At 40.4% G+C, this 21,957-nt stretch overlaps 2 protein-coding genes across 4 annotated transcripts in view; one reads left to right on the forward strand and one right to left on the reverse strand.

The window, feature by feature from the left end:
* myo1ha (myosin IHa) overlaps positions 1-4,502 on the forward strand; it is a 36,269-nt gene extending 31,767 nt beyond the window's left edge. For 2 of the 3 annotated variants that reach the window (XM_034170230.1, XM_034170232.1), the window contains 3 exons: positions 3,965-4,062; positions 4,141-4,240; positions 4,331-4,502. In XM_034170230.1, coding sequence (XP_034026121.1) covers positions 3,965-4,062; positions 4,141-4,240; positions 4,331-4,357 — 225 coding nt within the window. In that variant the 3' untranslated portion in view covers positions 4,358-4,502. The remainder of the gene's footprint in view (positions 1-3,964; positions 4,063-4,140; positions 4,241-4,330) is intronic. The other variant, XM_034170231.1, reaches the window with a different exon arrangement.
* A 3,186-nt stretch (positions 4,503-7,688) lies between these two features.
* Positions 7,689-21,957, reverse strand: part of kctd10 (potassium channel tetramerization domain containing 10) — a 19,386-nt gene continuing 5,117 nt past the window's right edge. Inside the window, exons 4-7 of the mRNA XM_034170234.1 lie at positions 9,299-9,385; positions 9,157-9,209; positions 8,874-9,069; positions 7,689-8,763 (exon numbers count right to left, since the gene is read on the reverse strand). Coding sequence (XP_034026125.1) covers positions 8,545-8,763; positions 8,874-9,069; positions 9,157-9,209; positions 9,299-9,385 — 555 coding nt within the window. The 3' untranslated portion in view covers positions 7,689-8,544. The remainder of the gene's footprint in view (positions 8,764-8,873; positions 9,070-9,156; positions 9,210-9,298; positions 9,386-21,957) is intronic.

The raw sequence follows: 21,957 nt of genomic DNA on the forward strand, positions 1-21,957 counted from the left end.
GATCTTGCAAAGAGTTATAGGTTTCTGTGGCTGTGATTAAAATTTGTGTCTGTTGCATTACCAGTTCTATAATTTCACTGTGGAGTAGAAGAAAAAAGTAGAGAATAACTTGGTTACAAGAAAACAGATCAAATCTAAGCTCTCCCTCTTTCAAGTGCCTTCTAGCAAACTATTGAAGTTTTATTTCTTGTTTCATTCGTTCATCTTCTATACCTGCTTATTCCATTTAAGGGTCACAGGGCTGGAGCCTATCACAGCAGTCCTTGGGTGAGAGGCAGGGTAGACCCTGGATGGGCCACCAGTCCATCACAGCCCCAGGGCTTCACTGTCTATATGTCTATAGACAGACACATTCACACTCCTACTCAATATAAAGTTTCCAATCCATCTAACCTGCATGTCTTTGGAAGTGTGAGAAAGCCGGAGCACCTGGAGGGAACCCACGCAAACACAGGGAGAACATGCAAAGTCCAGTTTTACTAAGTGGAAGGTGATCTTAGGAGCTTCTTGTTGTGAATATCAGAATGTTATTCTTTGTTCCACTCCACCACAGAACTTTATTGACAACAGACAAAAGTTGTACAGTGCATACTTTCTCCAGTCACAGCTACAGAAGCCTATATCCTACTTGATCTGTTTTCTTGTATGAAGATCCTTCTCTACGAGGTCTGTGATTAAAGAATCGTACCTTTTAATTTTTTTTAAAAACCATATGGATTTGAATCACGTGTGATTGCGTCAGGCATGCTTGAACCCTCGTGCGCATGCGTGAATTTTTCCACGCCTGTCGGTGACATCATTCGCCTGTGAGCACGCCTTGCGGGAGGAGTGCTCCACCCCCTTTGTCGGAGTTCTGTTTGTGCGGAAAATGGCGGAACGATTGGAGCAACGCTATTGCATTAAATTCTGCCAGAAACTTGGTGACAGCCAAGCGGAAACGATTAGAAAAATACAGACGGCTTTCGGGGATGAAGCCATGAGCACCACACGGATTAAGGAGTGGTACAACCGGTTTAAAGACGGACGTGTAACGGTGGAGAGCGAGCCGCGCTCCGGCCGACCATCAACGTCCCGAAATGAGGAGATCATTTCCAAAGTGAACGCTGTGGTGATGCGGGACCGTCGAGTGACCATCCGAGAAATTGCAGAGGAATTGGACATAAGTACTTTTTCGGCACATTCCATTATTAGAGAAGATTTGGACATGAAGCGAGTGGCTGCGAAGTTCGTGCCGAGGTTGCTGACGGCGGAGCAAAAGCACCTCCGTGTGGAAGTCTCACAGGACATGCTGGACTCCATTCACACTGATCCCAGTTTTATGGACACCATTATAACCGGTGATGAGTCCTGGGTGTACGGGTACGACCTGGAAACCAAGTTCCAGTCGTCACAGTGGAAGCATTCCACGTCGCCATGACCGAAGAAGGCGCGCCAAGTGCGCAGCAACGTGAAGGTTATGCAGACTGTTTTTTTTTTACTCCCGTGGTGTGGTACACCACGAGTACGCACCACAGGATCAAACAATAACGAAGGAGTATTACAGAGATGTCCTCCATCGCCTCCGTGATGCTGTAAGGCGCAAGAGACGGGAATTGTGGGCCACAGGAAATTGGCGCCTCCACCACGACAATGCTCCAGCTCATTCCTCCAATTTAATTCAGACGTTTTTGTCTCAAAACCAAACTCCTGTGGTTCCACAGGCTCCATACTCTCCTGACATGGCCCCTTGCGACTTCTGGCTGTTCCCAAAAATCAAAACACCATTAAAAGGAACGCGTTTTGAGACGAGGGAGGACATCATGGCTGCAACGACAGCAGCGCTGCGCGCCATCCCGAAAGAGGCGTTTTTGGAATGCTTCCAACAGTGGCGACACCGCTGGGAGAAGTGTGTGGAGTCCCAAGGAGACTACTTCGAGGGTGATTAGGTTTCCAACGCTCCAGGTAAGCCAGTTTTTTTTTCCCCAGCCAAAGGTCCGATACTTTTCTCACAGACCTCGTATTCCTCTTCACCATGGAGATTGTGCAGCTGTGCAACAGTGATTTTGCACAGTTTCTCTAATCACAGAAGCCTATAACTCCTTCTGGGTTGTCATGGTTGTCTTGGTGGCTTTCCTTACTGTTCTCCTTCTTGTAGTTATCTTTTACCATACGGTACCATACTATTTGTATTTCTTAATGAATATTGTACATAAAGTCCAAGACGTAGACGTTTTTGTGCATCTGTCCCCTGACTTGACTGTAAAAGTGATTATTTTAGTCATGTATATGCATTCATTGTGTGTGTGTGTGTATATACTCAACAAAAATATAAACGCAACACTTTTGGTTTTGCTCCCATTTTGTATGAGATGAACTCAAAGATCTAAAACTTTTTCCACATATACAATATCACCATTTCTCTCAAATATTGTTCACAAACCAGTCTAAATCTGTGATATATATACATACATACAGTGAGGAAAATAAGTATTTGAACACCCTGCGATTTTGCAAGTTCTCCCACTTAGAAATCATGGAGGGGTCTGAAATTTCCATCTTAGGTGCATGTCCACTGTGAGAGACATAATCTAAAAAAAAAAAAAATCCAGAAATCACAATGTATGAGTTTTTAATAATTTATTTGTATGTTACTGCTGCAAATAAGTATTTGAACACCTGTGAAAATCAATGTTAATATTTGGTACAGTAGCCTTTGTTTGCAATTACAGAGGTCAAACGTTTCCTGTAGTTTTTAACCAGGTTTGCACACACTGCAGCAGGGATTTTGGCCCATTCCTCCACACAGATCTTCTCTAGATCAGCCAGGTTACTGGGCTGTCGCTGAGAAACACAGAGTTTGAGCTCCCTCCAAAGATTTTCTATTGGGTTTAGGTCTTGAGACTGGCTAGGCCACTCCAGAACCTTGATATGTTTCTTAAGGAGCCACTCTTTGGTTATCCTGGCTGTGTGCTTCGGGTCATTGTCATGTTGAAAGACCCATCCACGACCCATCTTCAATGCTTTAACTGAGGGAAGGAGGTTGTTCCCCAGAATCTTGCAATACATGGCCCCGGTCATCCTCTCCTTAATACAGTGCAGTCGTCCTGTCCCATGTGCAGAAAAACACCCCCAAAGCATGATGCTTCCACCCTCATGCTTCACAGTAGGGACGGTGTTTTTGGGATGGTACTCAGCATTCTTCTTCCTCCAAACACGGCGAGTGGAATTAAGACCAAAAAGTTCTATTTTGGTCTCATCTGACCACATAACTTTCTCCCATGACTCCTCTGGATCATCCAAATGGTCATGGGCAAACATAAGACGGGCCCGGATGTGTGCTGATTCCTCACCTTTCTTAGGATCATTGATACGCCACGAGGTGGGATCTTGCGTGGAGCCCCAGTCCGAGGGAGAATGACAGTAATGTTTAGCTTCTTCCATTTTCTAATAATTGCTCCAACAGTTGATCTTTTTTCACCAAGCTGCTTGGCAATTGCCCTGTAGCCCTTTCCAGCCTTGTGGAAGTCTACAATTTTGTCTCTGGTGTCTTTGGACAGCTCTTTGGTCTTAGCCATGTTAGTAGTTGGAGTCTTACTGATTGTGTGGGGTGGACAGGTGTCTTTATGCAGCTAACGACCTCAAATAGGTGCTTCTAATTTGGTGGAGTAAGTGGAGTGGAGGTGGACTTTTTTAGAGGCGGACTAACAGGTCTTTGAGGGCCAGAATTTCTGCTGATTGGCAGGTGTTGAAATACTTATTTACAGCAGTAACATGCAAATAAATTATAAAAAAAAAAAAAAAAAAATCATACATTGTGATTTCCAGATTTATTTATTTTTTGGATTATGTCTCTCACTGTATATATATATATATGTATGTATGTATATATGTGTATATTCTTGTATTGTGGAGAATTGTTTGCACTGTGATTTGAAAGAGCATAATTTCAGACATTTAAATAATATGCGACGTGTGGTTGTTTCAGGGGGACCTGGTAATACACTGTGACCACTTGTTTGAGTTGCTGACAAAGCTCTGCATCATTGCCAACAAACACAACATGATCAAAGTGGTTCAGGGCAGGTATGTCTGTGTATCACTAATGAATCAACAGGTTATATTTGATAAATCACGAATACACTCTGCATGTTTGACTGTCAGTATTAAGATTGAAATCCAGGCTGGGAAAGAGAACTCTGTGGACTTCAGCACTGGCCAGGAGCCCATGGCCTACAAGGCCAAGAACGGACATCTCATGGTGGTGAGTTATGACGGCATCATAGTGCAAACAGGATCGTGCACTGGCTTCATCTGCAGAACAACAAATGCGGGAATCAACTTTTCACTGCAGGTCTCCACCCGTGCTCGAGTGAGGTAATGTGTGTGGCAGTGGACCGGACACACAAGATGGCTCTGCATATTTCATCAGGCGCCCCTCAGTGGGTCCATCAACAATTCCACAAGACCCATATCTGACCAGAACATCAACACTTTAGACCCTGGATAAATTTGTTGTGTAACATGGACTGCGACCATTATTTTAATTTTCTAATAATTTGTGATTTATTATTTTTGAAAAGTCTCACGAAATAGTTATAACATCCCAGTACACTTTCCTAGAAGCCATGGAAACACCCTCAGAACACACCTATAAGGCTCAAATCATGTCAAGTGTATGGATCTGGCACATGAATTTTTGAGTCTCCTCTCAGATTATCTTCTCATCAGACCTACCTTATGTATATTATCAGTAAGAGTCCTAACTTTAAATGCTCAAAACACAATATAGGTCATGATTTATGAGCATTTGTAGAGATGTATGTCCCAGGGAGAAGTGCAGAAACATCCTAAAAAAATTACTTTTAAAAATTTGTTTACAATATATATATATATATACGAGGGCTGTCCATAAAGTATAGGTCCTTTTAATTTTTTTCAAAAACTATATGGATTTCATTCATATGTTTTTACGTCAGACATGCTTGAACCCTCGTGCGCATGCGTGAGTTTTTCCACGCCTGTCGGTGACGTCATTCGCCTGTGAGCACTCCTTGTGGGAGGAGTCGTCCAGCCCCTCGTCAGAATTCCTTTGTCTGAGAAGTTGCTGAGAGACTGGCGCTTTGTTTGATCAAAATTTTTTCTAAACCTGTGAGACACATCGAAGTGGACACGGTTCGAAAAATTAAGCTGGTTTTCAGTGAAACTTTTAACGGCTGATGAGAGATTTTGAGGTGACACTGTCGCTTTAAGGACTTCCCACAGTGCGAGATGTCGCGCAGCGCTCTCAGGCGGCGTCATCAGCCTGTTTCAAGCTTAAAACCTCCACATTTCAGGCTCTATTGATCCAGGACGTCGTGAGAGAACAGAGAAGTTTCAGAAGAAGTCGGTTTCAGCATTTTATCCGGATATTCCACTGTTAAAGGAGATTTTTTTAATGAAAGACGTGCGGACGGGTCCGCGCGTCGGGACGCAGCCGACGCGGTGCGGCGGCACAGGAAAAACACCTCCGTGTTGATAACCATTTGTAAAATCCAGGCGGCTTTTGATGGCTTTCAGTGGAGTGAGTATATGAGAAATTGTTTAACAGCTGGACATGTTCCAACTTGTCCTTAAGGCTTCCAACAGAGGTGTTTTTCCTGTGGCGGAGCGTCGCGGCGGCTGCGTCCCGACGCGCGACCCGTCCGCACGTCTTTCATTAAAAAAATCTCCTTTAACAGTGGAATATCCGGATAAAATGCTGAAACCGACTTCTTCTGAAACTTCTCTGTTCTCTCACGACGTCCTGGATCAATAGAGCCTGAAATGTGGAGGTTTTAAGCTTGAAACAGGCTGATGACGCCGCCTGAGAGCGCTGCGCGACGTCTCGCACCGTGGGAAGTCCTTAAAGCGACAGTGTCACCTCAAAATCTCTCATCAGCCGTTAAAATTTTCACTGAAAACCAGCTTAATTTTTCGAACCATGTCCACTTCGATGTGTCTCACAGGTTTAGAAAAAATTTTGATCAAACAAAGCGCCAGCCTCTCAGCAACTTCTCAGACAAAGGAATTCCGACGAGGGGCTGGACGACTCCTCCCACAAGGAGTGCTCACAGGCGAATGACGTCACCGACAGGCGTGGAAAAACTCACGCATGCGCACGAGGGTTCAAGCATGTCTGACGTAAAAACATATGAATGAAATCCATATAGTTTTTGAAAAAATAAAAAGGACCTATACTTTATGGACAGACCTCGTATATATGTATATATATATATATATATATATATATATATATATATATTTTGATGTTGGATCCAGCTTCAGATATACTAAGGCTAATCTGGAAGGTCTGATAGAGTTTGCCGTGAAAATTATTCTCGATTATGATTATGTTAAGTAAAAAAATGTACATCTGTAAAATGCAAGTATCTCAAAGGGGCCAACTCATAAATTCACTAATTTTAATATTATCCCTATTGCCCTTGTTCAAGAGGAAAACGTTGAAATTTTGGTGTGGTGTTCTCTATACTTTCTGAGAAACAATGGTTTAAATGTTTCTAAACCACATAATAATGGTTAAGTTTTAATTTGGCTTCAAATACTTTTTCTTTTGTGAAGCACTTCTTACACCATTACCTATTTAAGCAACAGTGGAGAGTTATTCCTGAAATATATGTATATTGAACACAGAAAGAGATGACAAATGTTGGATACTACGCTGATATTCTGAAGGTTATCAGTGCTCTAGTATCTCTCCTCATCTAGACATTGTAAAATGGAAGAGGTTTCTCTGATGGGTTGTATGATGAACTGAAAAACAAATATAATCAAATGTACTGTAGACGTTTAGAATTTCAACCCATGGATTTATATGCATCCCGAATGTTCTGTACAATTACCTGATATCCAGCAATAGCTACCATTGTAAATAGCATTGTATTTACACATTTTGTTGTTGCTAAAACCTGTGTATGAAGACATCTGTAATTTCTGTTTAAGAGCACCACTCCAAATTTTGATTATAATAATACATCACAAAGATGAGCTGCTTGGTCTACTTGCACCGGGACCCAGAAAACTATAAAAGTGTAAAAATGAAGACTTTGAGTTGGCCCTCTTGAGCAATCTAATTCTGAAGATGGACATCATCTTGCACATTTATGCATTTGTCTCATCACTCATGTCTTGTAAGATAAAAATTATGGTAATAATTGATTTTATAAAATAGCTGTTATTGGGAACTTTATACTTTTGGAGATTCTATTTGTCTAAAATACATTATTCTAGTTAAAAACAACTACTGGCAAAAATTATAGGTGAGGGAACTTCAAAAAGTTAAGCAGAACATTCAACAAGCCCTAAATAATCAGTATGTTTTACTCGCATAGCAGTGCTTCAAATGAAAAAAAAGAAGCAAAAAAAAAAGACCAAAGTCTAAAATTAGCCTTACCACCACTGATCACATTGGAGAAATTATTAAAAAGCTTCAAATTCTCCACTCTGACATGGAATTTGTCTTGATAATTAGCAAAGTAAATTATTTTTCACTTAATTCACTGCTTTCAGCTGGAATGAATTAGTAGCTTCCACAAATTTTGAAGCTATACATGCCAATATTCAATCAAGTGTTTAGACAAACTATTCCTTATTGTGCATTAGTACATGTGAAATATGTATCATTTTTGTATGTTCAGATTACACAAATATGCAAATAAAAACTGAACAAAAACTACATATAGAAATTTATTTGTGATAAAGTATAAATATAAAACATACATTCACTTCTATGTGACAAACTTACAGGTACTGATTGTTAGGCATATTTGAAAGCTACAGTTTTTGATGGATACGGTGATGGACAGGTCTAATTTCTGTCCCATGTTGAAGCGGTTGTACACTGGATTCCTTTCCTGCTGGGGAGAGCTTCATTTACAGTTCGCATCCATCATTTAACACCTCAGCTCACTGCTCAAGTTCCCTGCATTTACAAACACATTGTGGAGGAGACAACTTGATAAACATCAAATGTTAAAACGGGGCAAAAGCACACGCTTGAAACACCATGCCTCTATTTGTTCGATAGCTGAACCGTATCAAAATGTATATAATTTAAAAAGGCTTAACTGCTACCCTCTGCTGGCTTTAAATAAACCACTGCAACATCTATGAATATAACAGTGCCGCTAAGTGGCATCATCTGGTACAACAGTTTCTTGAAAATATTGGATATAAATTTCATTCTTCTTGCCTTATACTATAATTCTTGTTCCTCTGGCTGTAATGTAATGAGGACCTCAAATTTATACTGACATTACACATTTAGTCACATTCACACTGTTGGGATACACACAGAGCTGAATGCAACATTCATGAGATTATTGTTATTCACACAACAGAAAACATGACTAATTTACACTAGAAAACACATTTCAGACCAACAGAGAGACACAACAAAGGGAACATGTAGACACAAAAAATGTCTTCACTGCTGCACAGTGCTTGTTGTGTGGAGTGAAACAGAGGCGCCGAGTGTTGTAAGGCACAGGTGTGGTGCAAAAACTGTCCAGGGTCAAACAGGCTGCTGGGTCACTGGTGGTGGTGTGTGCGATCATCAGGTCGCTTGATATGAATCCTACGAACGCGTTCGATTCTCTCTCGCTCCTCATCCTCATCCAGATGATGGGATCGCCCTGCGGCGCCACCTGTGGCCTCCAGCAGGGCATTATCTGGACCCCTCCCATCATGGGACTCGTACAGGAGGATGTTGAGAGTTTCCTCATAAATCCGAGCTTCGGGGAATTCCACCTAGGACAGACGTAGAAGAGTGTATAAGGAATTAAAAAAATAAATAAATATTGCTAAGATAAATGAAAACGAACAGCTATATAGAGAGGTCAACAGAGATGTATATTTACTTTTGTCTGCTTCTTTTCTGTTGCATAAACAATGGAAGTACAGCACACTTCAGCAATCTTGCGACCTTGGCCATAAAATGACCAGCAGCAGATCTCATCCCCAATAACATCTTTGATGAACAGTACACGACCGTTGAATCGCAGTGAGAGCTTGTCAAACAGCTCAATATTTTTCAGCATGTTGTCATCTGAATTGCTGAGGGGGAAACAGTTACAGGATGAAAGATTGTCACAACCTGTAGGCCTACATTATGTTTCCATGAAGCTGAAGAAAAGACCTCACCTGGTATATGAATATTTGTTGTTACTTCTGTTATACAGCAGTTTGACAGTAGGCTGTGAAGATGAAGAATTTTTGTTGTCATACATGTAAATCTCATTTCAGAACAAACATTGAAATGAAAGATGCAGTGTTAAAACCACACCTTATTAGACATTGCAATAAGCCTCTGTTCTTCCTTAGATGATGTCATCAGTGGCACCTTACAAAGTGGTTCATATGTCTCTTTGTTCTGAAAGACAAAACAGGTTTTCCAATTGAGTTCAACCTAAAAGGCATCAACATGAGCCATGGTGCCACCTAGTGGGAAGACAGCAGATAAAGCTCATGACATAAAAAACTGTCTTTTTAAGGGTGTCAAATACATATATTTGTATTGAACTGTGCAGTACACAACAGTTTGTTGCACGCAGAATACATGGTACAACTGCACAGTATGATTATAGACAGATGCTTATTTGTTTCCATGAGTCACCGACATTTCATCTCATTTCCACAGACTGTGTGTCACTCTAGTTTCAGTCTCAAAAGGCCATTCAGACTGAATGTGCTCAACCTGCCGCTTCTGCATGCGCAGAAAGCACACAGGGGCAGCGTTTGTGTTCCTGTGATGGAAGTTGAAGTCTCACAGCTGCGGTGAGTCGTGCCCCCACCCCAAAAAAAGCAAAAATAAAAAACGACAGTCTGAGTCATAACCACAAGATTACAACCCCTGGCAAAAATTATGGAATCACTGGCCTCAGAGGATGTTCATTCAGTTGTTTAATTTTGTAGAAAAAAAGCAGATCATAGACATGACACAAAACTAAAGTCATTTCAAATGGCAACTTTCTGGCTTTAAGAAACACTAAGAAATCAAGAAAAAAAGATTGTGGCAGTCAGTAACGGCTACTTTTTTTAGACCAAGCAGAGGAAAAAAATATGGAATCACTCAATTCTGAGGAAAAAATTATGGAATCACCCTGTAAATTTTCATCCCCCAAATCAACACCTGCATCAAATCAGATCTGCTCGTTGACATTGACCCTATGCCATGACATTGACCCTATGTGTCTTTTTGCAAGGAATGTTTTTGCAGTTTTTGCTCTATGGCAAGATGCATTATCATCTTGAAAAATGATTTCATCATCCCCAAACATCCTTTCAATTGTCCAAAATATCAACATAAACTTGTGCATTTATTGATGATGTAATGACAGCCATCTCCCCAGTGCCTTTACCTGACATGCAGCCCCATATCATCAATGACTGTGGAAATTTACATGTTCTCTTCAGGCAGTCATCTTTATAAATCTCATTGGAAAGGCACCAAACAAAAGTTCCAGCATCATCACCTTGCCCAATGCAGATTCGAGATTCATCACTGAATATGACTTTCATCCAGTCATCCACAGTCCACAATTGCTTTTCCTTAGCCCATTGTAACCTTGTTTTTTTCTGTTTAGGTGTTAATGATGCCTTTCGTTTAGCTTTTCTGTATGTAAATCCCATTTCCTTCAGGCGGTTTCTTACAGTTCGGTCACAGACGTTGACTCCAGTTTCCTCCCATTCGTTCCTCATTTGTTTTGTTGTACATTTTTAGATTTTTGAGACATATTGCTTTAAGTTTTCTGTCTTGACGCTTTGATGTCTTCCTTGGTCTACCAGTATGTTTGCCTTTAACAACCTTCCCATGTTGTTTGTATTTGGTCCAGAGTTTAGACACAGCTGACTGTGAACAACCAACATCTTTTGCAACATTGCGTGATGATTTACCCTCTTTTAAGAGCTTGATAATCCTCTCCTTTGTTTCAATTGACATCTCTCGTGTTGGAGCCATGATTCATGTCAGTCCACTTGGTGCAACAGCTCTCCAAGGTGTGTTCACTCCTTTTTAGATGCAGACTAACGAGCAGATCTGATATGATGCAGGTGTTAGTTTTGGGGATGAAAATTTACAGGGTAATTCCATAATTTATTCCTCAGAATTGAGTGATTCCATATTTTTTTCCTCTGCTTGGTCTAAAAAAGTAACCGTTACTGACTGCCACAATCTTTTTTTCTTGATTTCTTATAGTGTTTCTTAAAGCCAGAAAGTTGCCATTTGAAATGACTTTAGTTTTGTGTCATGTCTGTGATCTGCTTTTTTTCTACAAAATTAAACAACTGAATGAACATCCTCCGAGGCCGGTGATTCCATAATTTTTGCCAGGGGTTGTAGAAGCAAAAAGCAGAAAAAAGAGTGAGGGACATCACTCTGCTGGGAGGAGCTTTTTTCAGTGACTGTTCGGACTGAGGCTGGATGGACATGAAGTGGATGGCCTGGCCAGAGTACCACACCAGCTGGTCAGGGAGAGAGAGAGAGAGACAGCAGCCGGTGTGATCGAGCAGACACACTCAGTCCGAAATTCTTCACTTTTGGACACACACACACACACACACACACACACACACACACACACACACACACACACACACACACACACACACACACACACACACACACACACACACACACACACACCCAATTTGAGCAACGGAGCTTCTGCAAATCTGACTAAGGTGAGTAAGAAACTTAAGTGTGATGTTAGTGCACTGCTGAAGTTATATCAGCTAACATCAGCTTCGTTGCACTATGTGAAATCAATCTCTCAGCCGAGCTGATATATTTGTGATCTATTTTTATTTTTACCAAATAAATCCACACAAGTTTTTTTTAAGTGTTACTGCTCTGAACTTTAAATAACTTAGTTGGAAAAAAAAAAAAAAATCTATCTAGTAATCAGACTTTAAAGAAAATAACATCACTGTTTCATGTTTCTTTATATTTTAAGAAATATATTTCTTCACTTGTCCCACATCAGGAACATTTCAACATTTGTTGTGCAGAGAACCTTGCAAATGCACTTCAAAACTTCCAGTGATGGAGCTGAACACCAAAGCCTGAAGTCCAGAAGGAAGAAGAGAACAAACATCTCTGCTCTTAAAAATTTGAGGAAAGTTTCTCTAAAAACTCCACCAAGAGGGCGAAGCTGCATCTGAGGCCTTCTACTGGTTTAATGTCGTGAGGGTCCAGCTCACCTGTCGTCTCTAAAAACTCACACCTGCTGCTACACTTTCTAAATAATACAAAGGCTCTTTTAAAGATCAATTATTTTTAACCCAAGGCCAACATATGGCCATTGGGTATTGCGAAGACCTGGTGTCTGTCCGTCTGTCTGTACTCAGCATAAGCCCAGTTCTACAACCCCTGGCAATAATTATGGAATCACCGGCCTCGGAGGACGTTCATTCAGTTGTTTAATTTTGTAGAAAAAAAGCAGATCACAGACATGACACAAAACTAAAGTCATTTCAAATGGCAACTTTAGGCTTTAAGAAACACTATAAGAAATCAGGAAAAATAATTGTGGTAGTCAGTAACGGTTACTTTTTTAGACCAAGCAGAGGGAAAAAAATATGGACTCACTCAATTCTGAGGAATAAATTATGGAGTCACCCTGTAAATTTTCATCCCTAAAACTAACACCTGCATCAAATCAAATCTGCTCGTTAGTCTGCATCTAAAAAGGAGTGATCACACCTTGGAGAGCTGTTGCACCAAGTGGACTGACATGAATCATGGCTCCAACACGAGAGATGTCAATTGAAACAAAGGAGAGGATTATCAAACTCTTAAAAGAGGGTAAATCATCACGCAATGTTGCAAAAGATGTTGGTTGTTCACAGTCAGCTGTGTCTAAACTCTGGACCAAATACAAACAACATGGGAAGGTTGTTAAAGGCAAACATACTGCTAGACCAAGGAAGACATCAAAGCGTCAAGACAGAAAACTTAAAGCAATATGTCTCAAAAATCGAAAATGCACAACAAAACAAATGAGGAACGAATGGGAGGAAACTGGAGTCAACGTCTGTGACCGAACTGTAAGAAACCGCCTAAAGGAAATGGGATTTACATACAGAAAAGCTAAACGAAAGCCATCATTAACACCTAAACAGAAAAAAACAAGGTTACAATGGGCTAAGGAAAAGCAATCGTGGACTGTGGATGACTGGATGAAAGTCATATTCAGTGATGAATCTCGAATCTGCATTGGGCAAGGTGATGATGCTGGAACTTTTGTTTGGTGCCGTTCCAATGAGATTTATAAAGATGACTGCCTGAAGAGAACATGTAAATTTCCACAGTCATTGATGATATGGGGCTGCATGTCAGGTAAAGGCATTGGGGAGATGGCTGTCATTACATAATCAATAAATACACAAGTTTACGTTGATATTTTGGACACTTTTCTTATCCCATCAATTGAAAGGATGTTTGGGGATGATGAAATTTTTCAAGATGATAATGCATCTTGCCATAGAGCAAAAACTGTGAAAACATTCCTTGCAAAAAGACACATAGGGTCAATGTCATGGCCTGCAAATAGTCCGGATCTTAATCCAATTGAAAATCTTTGGTGGAAGTTGGAGAAAATGGTCCATGCAAAGCTGATCTGGCAACAGCAATCAGAGAAAGTTGGAGCCAGATTGATGAAGAGTACTGTTTGTCACTCATTAAGTCCATGCCTCAGAGACTGCAAGCTGTTATAAAAGCCAGAGGTGGTGCAACAAAATACTAGTGATGTGTTGGAGTGTTTTGTTTTTCATGATTCCATAATTTTTTCCTCAGAATTGAGCGATTCCATATTTTTTTTCCCTCTGCTTGGTCTAAAAAGTAACCATTACTGACTGCCACAATTTTTTTTCCTGATTTCTTACAGTGTTTCTTAAAGCCAGAAAGTTGCCATTTGAAATGACTTTAGTTTTGTGTCATGTCTGTGATCTGCTTTTTTCTACAAAATTAAACAACTGAATGAACATCCTCCGAGGCCGGTGATTCCATAATTTTTGCCAGGGGCTGTATTACTGCCAGTCTTCAAATTTAGAGAACATTATTGGAACACAAACCTTGGACAAGTTCAAAGTTGGCTAACCTTGACATGTTTTAAGAGGTTAAAAAGTCCCATTCTGTTTGAATCTGTTCTGCTTTGTTTTTGAGTAGCAGGGGATAACAGCCAATCAGTGTAGAGCTGCAACGTCAGTGGCTGGTCTTTTCAAAACCGCTTTGCTTTGTGTTTATATGCATGTCTCTCATATATTATGTGAAAGCTAGCAAGAAATAAACTCTTCTAAAACCTGTTTTTGGGACCTAATAACACCTCTGAACTTATTTTGTGGACGTTTAGCATGGTGATGTCACAGGCTGGTAGCTAGCTGCAAAACTCTTTCGTTTGAGTGTAAATATATCCTCTGTCATATATTATGTAAACGCTAGTGAGATATAAACACTTCTAAGGCTGTTTATGGAGCCTAATAATACCTCTGAAGTGATTTATAAGACATTTAATGGACGTTAGCTAACTTCCAATGGAGTTAAATTTGTCTCATTAATACCTGCAAATGCAGAGTGTGACCTACAAATATTCCTTGACTTGCACAACTACCGCTCTTGTCAAAAGCTCATGTAAACACACATGCAAAGCCTCCTGCAGATGTCGTTAAAATGTAAATATTGTTTTTGATTGAATGATCTATAGGGGGGCTTTATTAAACATGTACAAATTGTACGTAAGACAATAGGATCTTAATAATTAATTAAACAACTGCAAAGACCACAATGCTCATACGGCCAAGGGTATTTTAGCATTGCATTATATTATAATTTGAAAAAGCTGTTTCCTTTTATAGTGCATCTGGAAAGTATTAACAGCATTCACTTTTCCACATTTTGTTATGCTACAGCCTTATTCCAAAATGGAGGGAATTCATTTTCCCCTTCAAAATTCTATTCAAAATAATTTTTTAAAAATTTTTGCAAATTCATTAAAAATGAAAAACTATGAATGCGCATGCACATAAGTATTCACCTCATTGGCTCCATACTTTCTTGATGCACCTTTGTCAGCAATTACAGCCTCAATTCTTCTTGAATATGATGCCTGAAGCTTGGCACACCTATCTTTGAGTAGTAATGCCCATTCCTCTTTGCAGCACCTCTCAAGCTCCATCAGGTTGGATGTGGAGCGTCAGTGCACAGCCATTTTCAGGTCCAGAGATGTTCAATCAGATTCAGGTCTGGGCCACTCAAGAACATTCACAGAGTTGTCCTGAAGCCACTCCTTTGATATCTTGGCTGTGTGCTTAGGGTCAATGTACTGCTGAAAGATGGGCCATTATCTCAGTCTGCGGTCAAGAGCGGTCTGGAGCTGGTTTTCATCCAGGATGTCTCTGTACATTGCTGCATTCATCTTTCCCTCAATCCTGACTAGTGTCCCTGTTCCTGCCACTGAAAAACATCCCCACAGCATGATGCTGCCACCACTACGCTTCACTGTAGGGATGGTGCCTGGTTTCCTTCAAACATGAAGCCTGGTTCACGCCAAATAGTTCAATCTTTTTCTCATAAGACCAGAGAATTTTGTTTCTCATGGTCTGAGAGTCCTTCAGATGCCTTTTGGCAAACTCCAGGTGGGCTGCCCTGTGGCTTTTACTAAGGAGTGGCTTCCGTCTGGCCACACTATCATACAGGCCTGATCAGTGGATTGCTGCAGATTGTTGTCCTTCTAGAAGGTTCTCCTCTCTCCAGAGAAGAATGCTGGAGCTCCGATAGAGTGATCATTGGGTTCTTGGTCATCTACCTGATAAAAGCCCTTCCCCTGGTGGATCTGAACTTCTTCCATTTATGGATGATGGAGGCCACTGTGCTCATTGGGACCTTCAAAGCAGCAGAAATGTTTCTGTACCCTTCCTCAGATTTGTGCCTCGAGACAATCCCGTCTCGGAGGTCTATAGACAATTCCTTTGACTTCTTGCTTGGTTTGTGCTCTGGCATGGACTGTCAACTGTGGGACCTTATATGTAGACAGGTGTGTGCCTTTCCATATCATGTCTAATCAACTGAATTTACCCCAGGTGGACACCAATTAAGTTGTAGAAACATCACAAGGATGATCAGAGGAAACAGGATGCACCTTATGGCCCTGTCACACCTTGACAATTTAGCCTGCATATGCAGACCGTATTAAAAATGCTGGCTCATGCTGGTGTACGTCTAATAAGTTAATGCTGCCCCACAGGATTTTATACCATGACAGCATCATGTGTTACTAATGTAATCTTTGTGACTGTGGTCCCAACTCTCTTCAGGTCATTGACCAGGTCCTCCTGTGTAGTTCTGAGCTTTCTCAGATCATCCTTAGCCCACGAAGTGAAATCTTGGATGGAATCCCAGACCAAGGGAGATTGACAGTCATCTTCCACTTTCTAATAAATAATCATAACAGTTGTCTTCTCACCAAGTTGCTTGCCTGTTGTCCTATAGTACATCCCAGCCTTGTGCAGATCTACAGTTTTGTCCATGGTGTCCTTAGACAGCTCTTTGGTCTTGGCCATGGTGGACAGGTTGGAGTGTGTGAACAGGTGTCTTTTATACAGGTAACAAGTTCAAACAGGTGCAATTAATACAGGTAAAGAATGCAGAATAGGAGGGCTTCTTAAAGAAAAATTAACAGGTCTGTGAAAGCCAGAATTCGGCTACACTCTGACGGACTCTATTAGCGGGATGTGTGCCATTGTGGTGCAGCTCGCTGCATTTCGTTAGTGCTTTTCATATACATTTTCAAGCTTTTTGAGCAGAATGAATAAAAATGCAATGGAATAAAACACCGTATTAGCAGCAGTTCTCAGTTGTTGCTAGGGGATCAAATACTTATTTCATGCAATAAAATGTAAATTAATTATTTCAAAATCATACAATGTGATATTCTGGATTTTTCTTTTAGATTCTGTCTGTCACAGTTGAAGTGTATCTACGATATAAATTACAGACGTCTCCATTCTTTGTAGGTGGGAAAACCTGCAAAACTGACAGTAGATCAAATACTTCTTTCACCCACTGTAAATGTTGAAATTACCAAATTAAAAAATAATATCATGAGGTTTATGTCACATTGAGAAATCCTAATTAAAAGACACACTACAGTCATTGTTGCATCATCTCCTTTTGTGTTTATAGTAAGTATTTATATTCATATACCGAGGTGAGTTTGACGTCAAGCGGTGATGTGCACTCCCAGCAGAGCAGGGTTGGGAGGGTTACTTTAAAACATGTATTCTGATAGTTACTAGTTACTGTTAAAAAATGTAATCAGTAACGTAATCCAAGTACCATAATATTAAAGTAATGTAATTTGATTACTTTCAATTACTTCTGGATTACTCCAATATCAAATATGCTAATACAGTCAAAAGAAACTAAATATAAATAGTCTTGACTACATAGTACAGTTTTTTAAGCAAAAATAAAACTGTTTCTTTTACATGGCATGCTGTTTTACTTCACATTATGAATTAAGACCACCTACAATATTGTTTTAAACACACCCAGTGTTCACCTGCTAAATTTTCAACAAAAAATGCCAAACAAATGAAGGATAATGAAAACTCAGGCGTGTGCGGATGAATTTGTAATTAAAAGTGGCTTGCAGAACAATATACAAAACAAAAAAAAAGTCTACTACTTGTTCAGTAAATTCGCACCATGTTTAACATATCAGTCCACTTACTGAACTTTCAAAATAAGAACAGCAGCATAATGAAGACCATTAAGTAAATACTGTCAGTAAGGAGGCGTGATCACCATTTTAATTCCGGGCAAGTTAGTGATTTGCGTGCATAGAAGTTCAAGAAACAGGTGGAATATGCCGGAAAACTGCGCATGTTGGCAAAGCCACAAACGGAGAAACAAGGGAGACAATATTTCCTTCCATAAGTAAGTGGTTTTGGTTATTCTTGTCACTTTGTCCGTGATATTTGGATGACAAACAGCTGTATGTCTCCTGCCGTACCTGTGTCGCCCGATGACATGGACCATTAACTCTTCACTTATGTCTAGTTGATATTTTCCACTGCTAGACCAATGTCTAGTTAAAATACTTGCCGTTAGTGATTAAAATTGTTCGAAAAGACAGGTTTTTTTTATTTTATTTGCACCTTAAAATAATGAGATTATAATGACCCGCGCTGTGCCGCTCACAGTCACACCCACACAGAGATGTGTACACACACCACTGACTTCATGAATGAAACTCGGTCAATAAAGGATAATTGTGTAAAAATATAATATGTATATAAATGTATTGTAATGGTTTTAGGAGCCGCATTCAGCTGCTGCAGGACGCCCAGCAGGACGCTCAGCTCAGCAGCTTGAACAGCGCAGATCCGTGTAACTTTCAACACTAATATTTGGGAATGTGTGTGTGTCCGAGTAAGTTTAATACTTTCCTGACATAATTTAATGTAATTTAATTTTACTGGCTCGATATCCAGGTCAAAATGGCATTTTAACACGTATTTTGTGAGCATTTTTCCGAGTGTGTCCAGTTGCGGATTTCCACTGAAAATGCATTAACATCCGGGTACTTCATCAATATTTTGCCCGGTTAGGAGACGTCATGTAGCTGTCCATGAAGGGACGTTTTCGTTTCAAAGAAAAAAAAAAAAAAAAAAAAAATTATATACAGATAATATAAAATGCATTAAAATTGTAATCCTGCGAAGTAATCGCAATTTTTACTAAATATACCCGTAATTTGAATACGTTGTTTTTTTCTGTAACTGTAGCGGATTACAGTTACCTTCTTTTTGTATTCTAATTTCGTAACGCCGTTACATGTATTCCATTACTCCCCAAGCCTGCAGCAGAGTATCATGCAAGCTCAGTTTTTGCATTTTACACTGTGATGTGGCGTTTGTGCGATGCTTGTCACTGAAAATAATGGCTTTTAGAGCAATGCATAGCGCATCTGCGAGGTTCGTGTTAAAGCCCCTGAAGACCGGATGTAAAAGTGATGGTTTATATGTGTTATACTAACGTGTACACTTACTTAGTCACACCACAATTTTGCTTTTCAGATCTTCATTTCTTTTCACTTATGATGGAGAGGTTACTTTTCACTGTGAGCTTAAAGGGCAGAATTTTAGACATTTTGATGTCCCAAAAAAATTTTAAACATGTAAAACCTCAAGGAGTTCAAAAACTTTCAAGCAGCACTGTGTGTGTATCTATCTGGGATGTGATTTGATAAGAGAGAGATCTGACGAAAAGTAACCCCTTAGGCTGGGGGTCCGGGATTGCTGACCGAGCGGTCCCCTCTAAAAACTGGTTCACCGTACCTTCACTATGCATGTGTCAGAGAATGACTACACCCAAAGTGATCAAAGGGAATCATGTGATTATTAACCATCAGATGACAAATTAAAACCTCCTAAGTCATTTCCAAAGTCAGGTTTAAGCAGAAACGAGGCGATAATTGCCTCATTTCACTACTGACGCTCCGAAATGTTGTCTGAGTCTGATGTGCTACTCCAGCGCTCTGATCGGCCCCCTGTCTTTTATGATGAAATAATGCTGAATTTATGTGGAAATGATTGTTGTACAAAAGCTTCAGTTATTTGTCGCTGAGATAGACGACTGGAGTGCAGTTCTAAGCAGAAACACGGTGATAATCAGTGAATCGCAGTTGACAATCTGAAGTAATGCTGCTGATGCTCCGAAAGGACGCATGCGCAGTGAAAGCAGGGTGGACAGATTTTTATGGAGGACCGTTCGGTCGGCAATACCAGGGCTGGCCTAGAGCCCTGAAAGCTAAAGGGTTGAAGATGCTCTGAAATGCATTCTCAATATTTATCACTTCAGACTGTTGCAACAGGAGTTCACTCTCTTTTCTTGGCATCATACTCACTTGCTACAGAAATCATGCTGAAGAACTCTAGGGGCATGCGGTGGTGGAGTGTCATTACATCCAAAACACAACACAACCACCCTGGATCCTGGATGGCAACCATCTGGACAGACAACTGCCATCTAGTTGAAGCAGGGGCGTCGCATTAATGCATTAATTAAATAATTAACGCAGACAAATTTTTCTGAGACACACCTAAGCATCCCCGAACCCCTGGGTTTTTAAAGGCGATTTTTCCATCCCATTACAGTGAGAAAAAAAATCCTGCTGAGAACCCTGTTAACTGCAAACTGTATAAATAAAATGCTGTTATTAAGTGTTTGCAGAACAAACGTTTCATTCATACGGCAGAACATTTAAAATAAAATTGTGCTATGCACTACTTTTGAATTCTGCGTATAACAATGTGATTAATCGTGGAAATAATGTGATTAAAAATTTTTAATCGCTGCCCAGCTCTAATATATATACGAGGTCTATTAGAAAAGTATCCGACCTTATTTATTTTTTTTCAAAAACCATATGGATTTGAATCACGTGTGATTACATCAGACATGCTTGAACCCTCGTGGGCATGCGAGAGTTTTTTCACGCCTGTCGGTTACGTCATTCGCCTGTGGGCAGTCTTTGAGTGAGGAGTCGCCCACCCTCTCGTCGATTTTTTCGTTGTTTAGGAATGGCTCAGAGACTGCTGCTTTGTTTGATCAAAATTTTTTCAAAACTGTAAGGCACAACTGAGTGGACACCATTCGATAAATTCAGCTGGTTTTCAGTAAAAATTTTAACGGCTGATGAGAGATTTTGGTCTGGTAGTGTCGCCGTAAGGACGGCCCACGGCGCCTGATGGTGATCTGCGCTTCGAGGCGGCAGTGTCTCACCGTTTCAAGTTGAAAACTTCCACATTTCAGGCTCTGTTGACCCAGTAAGTCGTCAGAGAACAGAGAACTTTCAGAAGAAGTCGGCATGAGGAGTTTATTCGGACATTCCATTGTTAACGGACATTTTGTAAATGAAAGAATGTGTGGGCAGAGTCACATGTCGGGCCAGACCCGACCGCGGGGAAAACACCTCCGTTGGAAACCTTAACGGGCAAGTTGGAACATGCCCAAGCTGTTAAACAATTTCTCAGTTACTCACTTGTTGAAAGCCATCAAAAGCCGCCTGAATTTTACAAATGGTTTTGAACACGGAGGTGTTTTTCCTGTCGCGGCGCACACAGATTTGCCGAGTCGTCACGGAAACGACTGCGAATTTGCGCGCACGTCTTTCATTACAAAATGTCCTTAAACAGTGGAATGTCCGCATAAAGTCCTCATGCCGGCCTCTTCTGAATCTTCTCTGTTCTCTCACGACGGCCTGGGTGAATTAAGCCTTAAATTAGGATGTTTTCAGGTCGAAACAGGCCGACGACGGCGCCTGGAAGCGCTGCACGACGTCCTGCTCCATGGGAAGTCCTTACACCGACAGAAACACCCCATAATCTCTCATCAGCCATTAAACTTTTCACCGAAAACCAGCTTAATTTCTCGAATAGTGTCCACTCGGATATTCCTCACAGGTCCAGAAAAAATTTTGATAAAGCAACGCGCGCCGTCTCGAGCAGAGTGTGAAACAAAGGAATTCAGCCGAGAGGGCGGGACCACATCTCATTCAAGGCCTGCCCACAGGGAAATGACGTCACCGACACGCGTGAAAAAACTCACGCATGCGCACGAGGGTTCAAGCATGATTGGTGTAATTGCACGTCATTCAAATCCATATAGTTAAAAAAAAAAAAAGGGTCGGTTTATTATCTAATAGACCTCGTATATACATATACACACACATATATACATATACATATATATATACATATATATACACACATATATATATATACATATATATACATATACATATATATATATACATATATATACATTATATATATACATATACATACATATATATACATATATATACACACACACATATACATATATACAGATACATATAATAGTATACATATACACAACATATATACATATAACACACATAT

Source organism: Thalassophryne amazonica, chromosome 5 (assembly GCF_902500255.1).
Source record: "Thalassophryne amazonica chromosome 5, fThaAma1.1, whole genome shotgun sequence".
In the NCBI taxonomy this organism is placed as follows: domain Eukaryota; kingdom Metazoa; phylum Chordata; class Actinopteri; order Batrachoidiformes; family Batrachoididae; genus Thalassophryne; species Thalassophryne amazonica.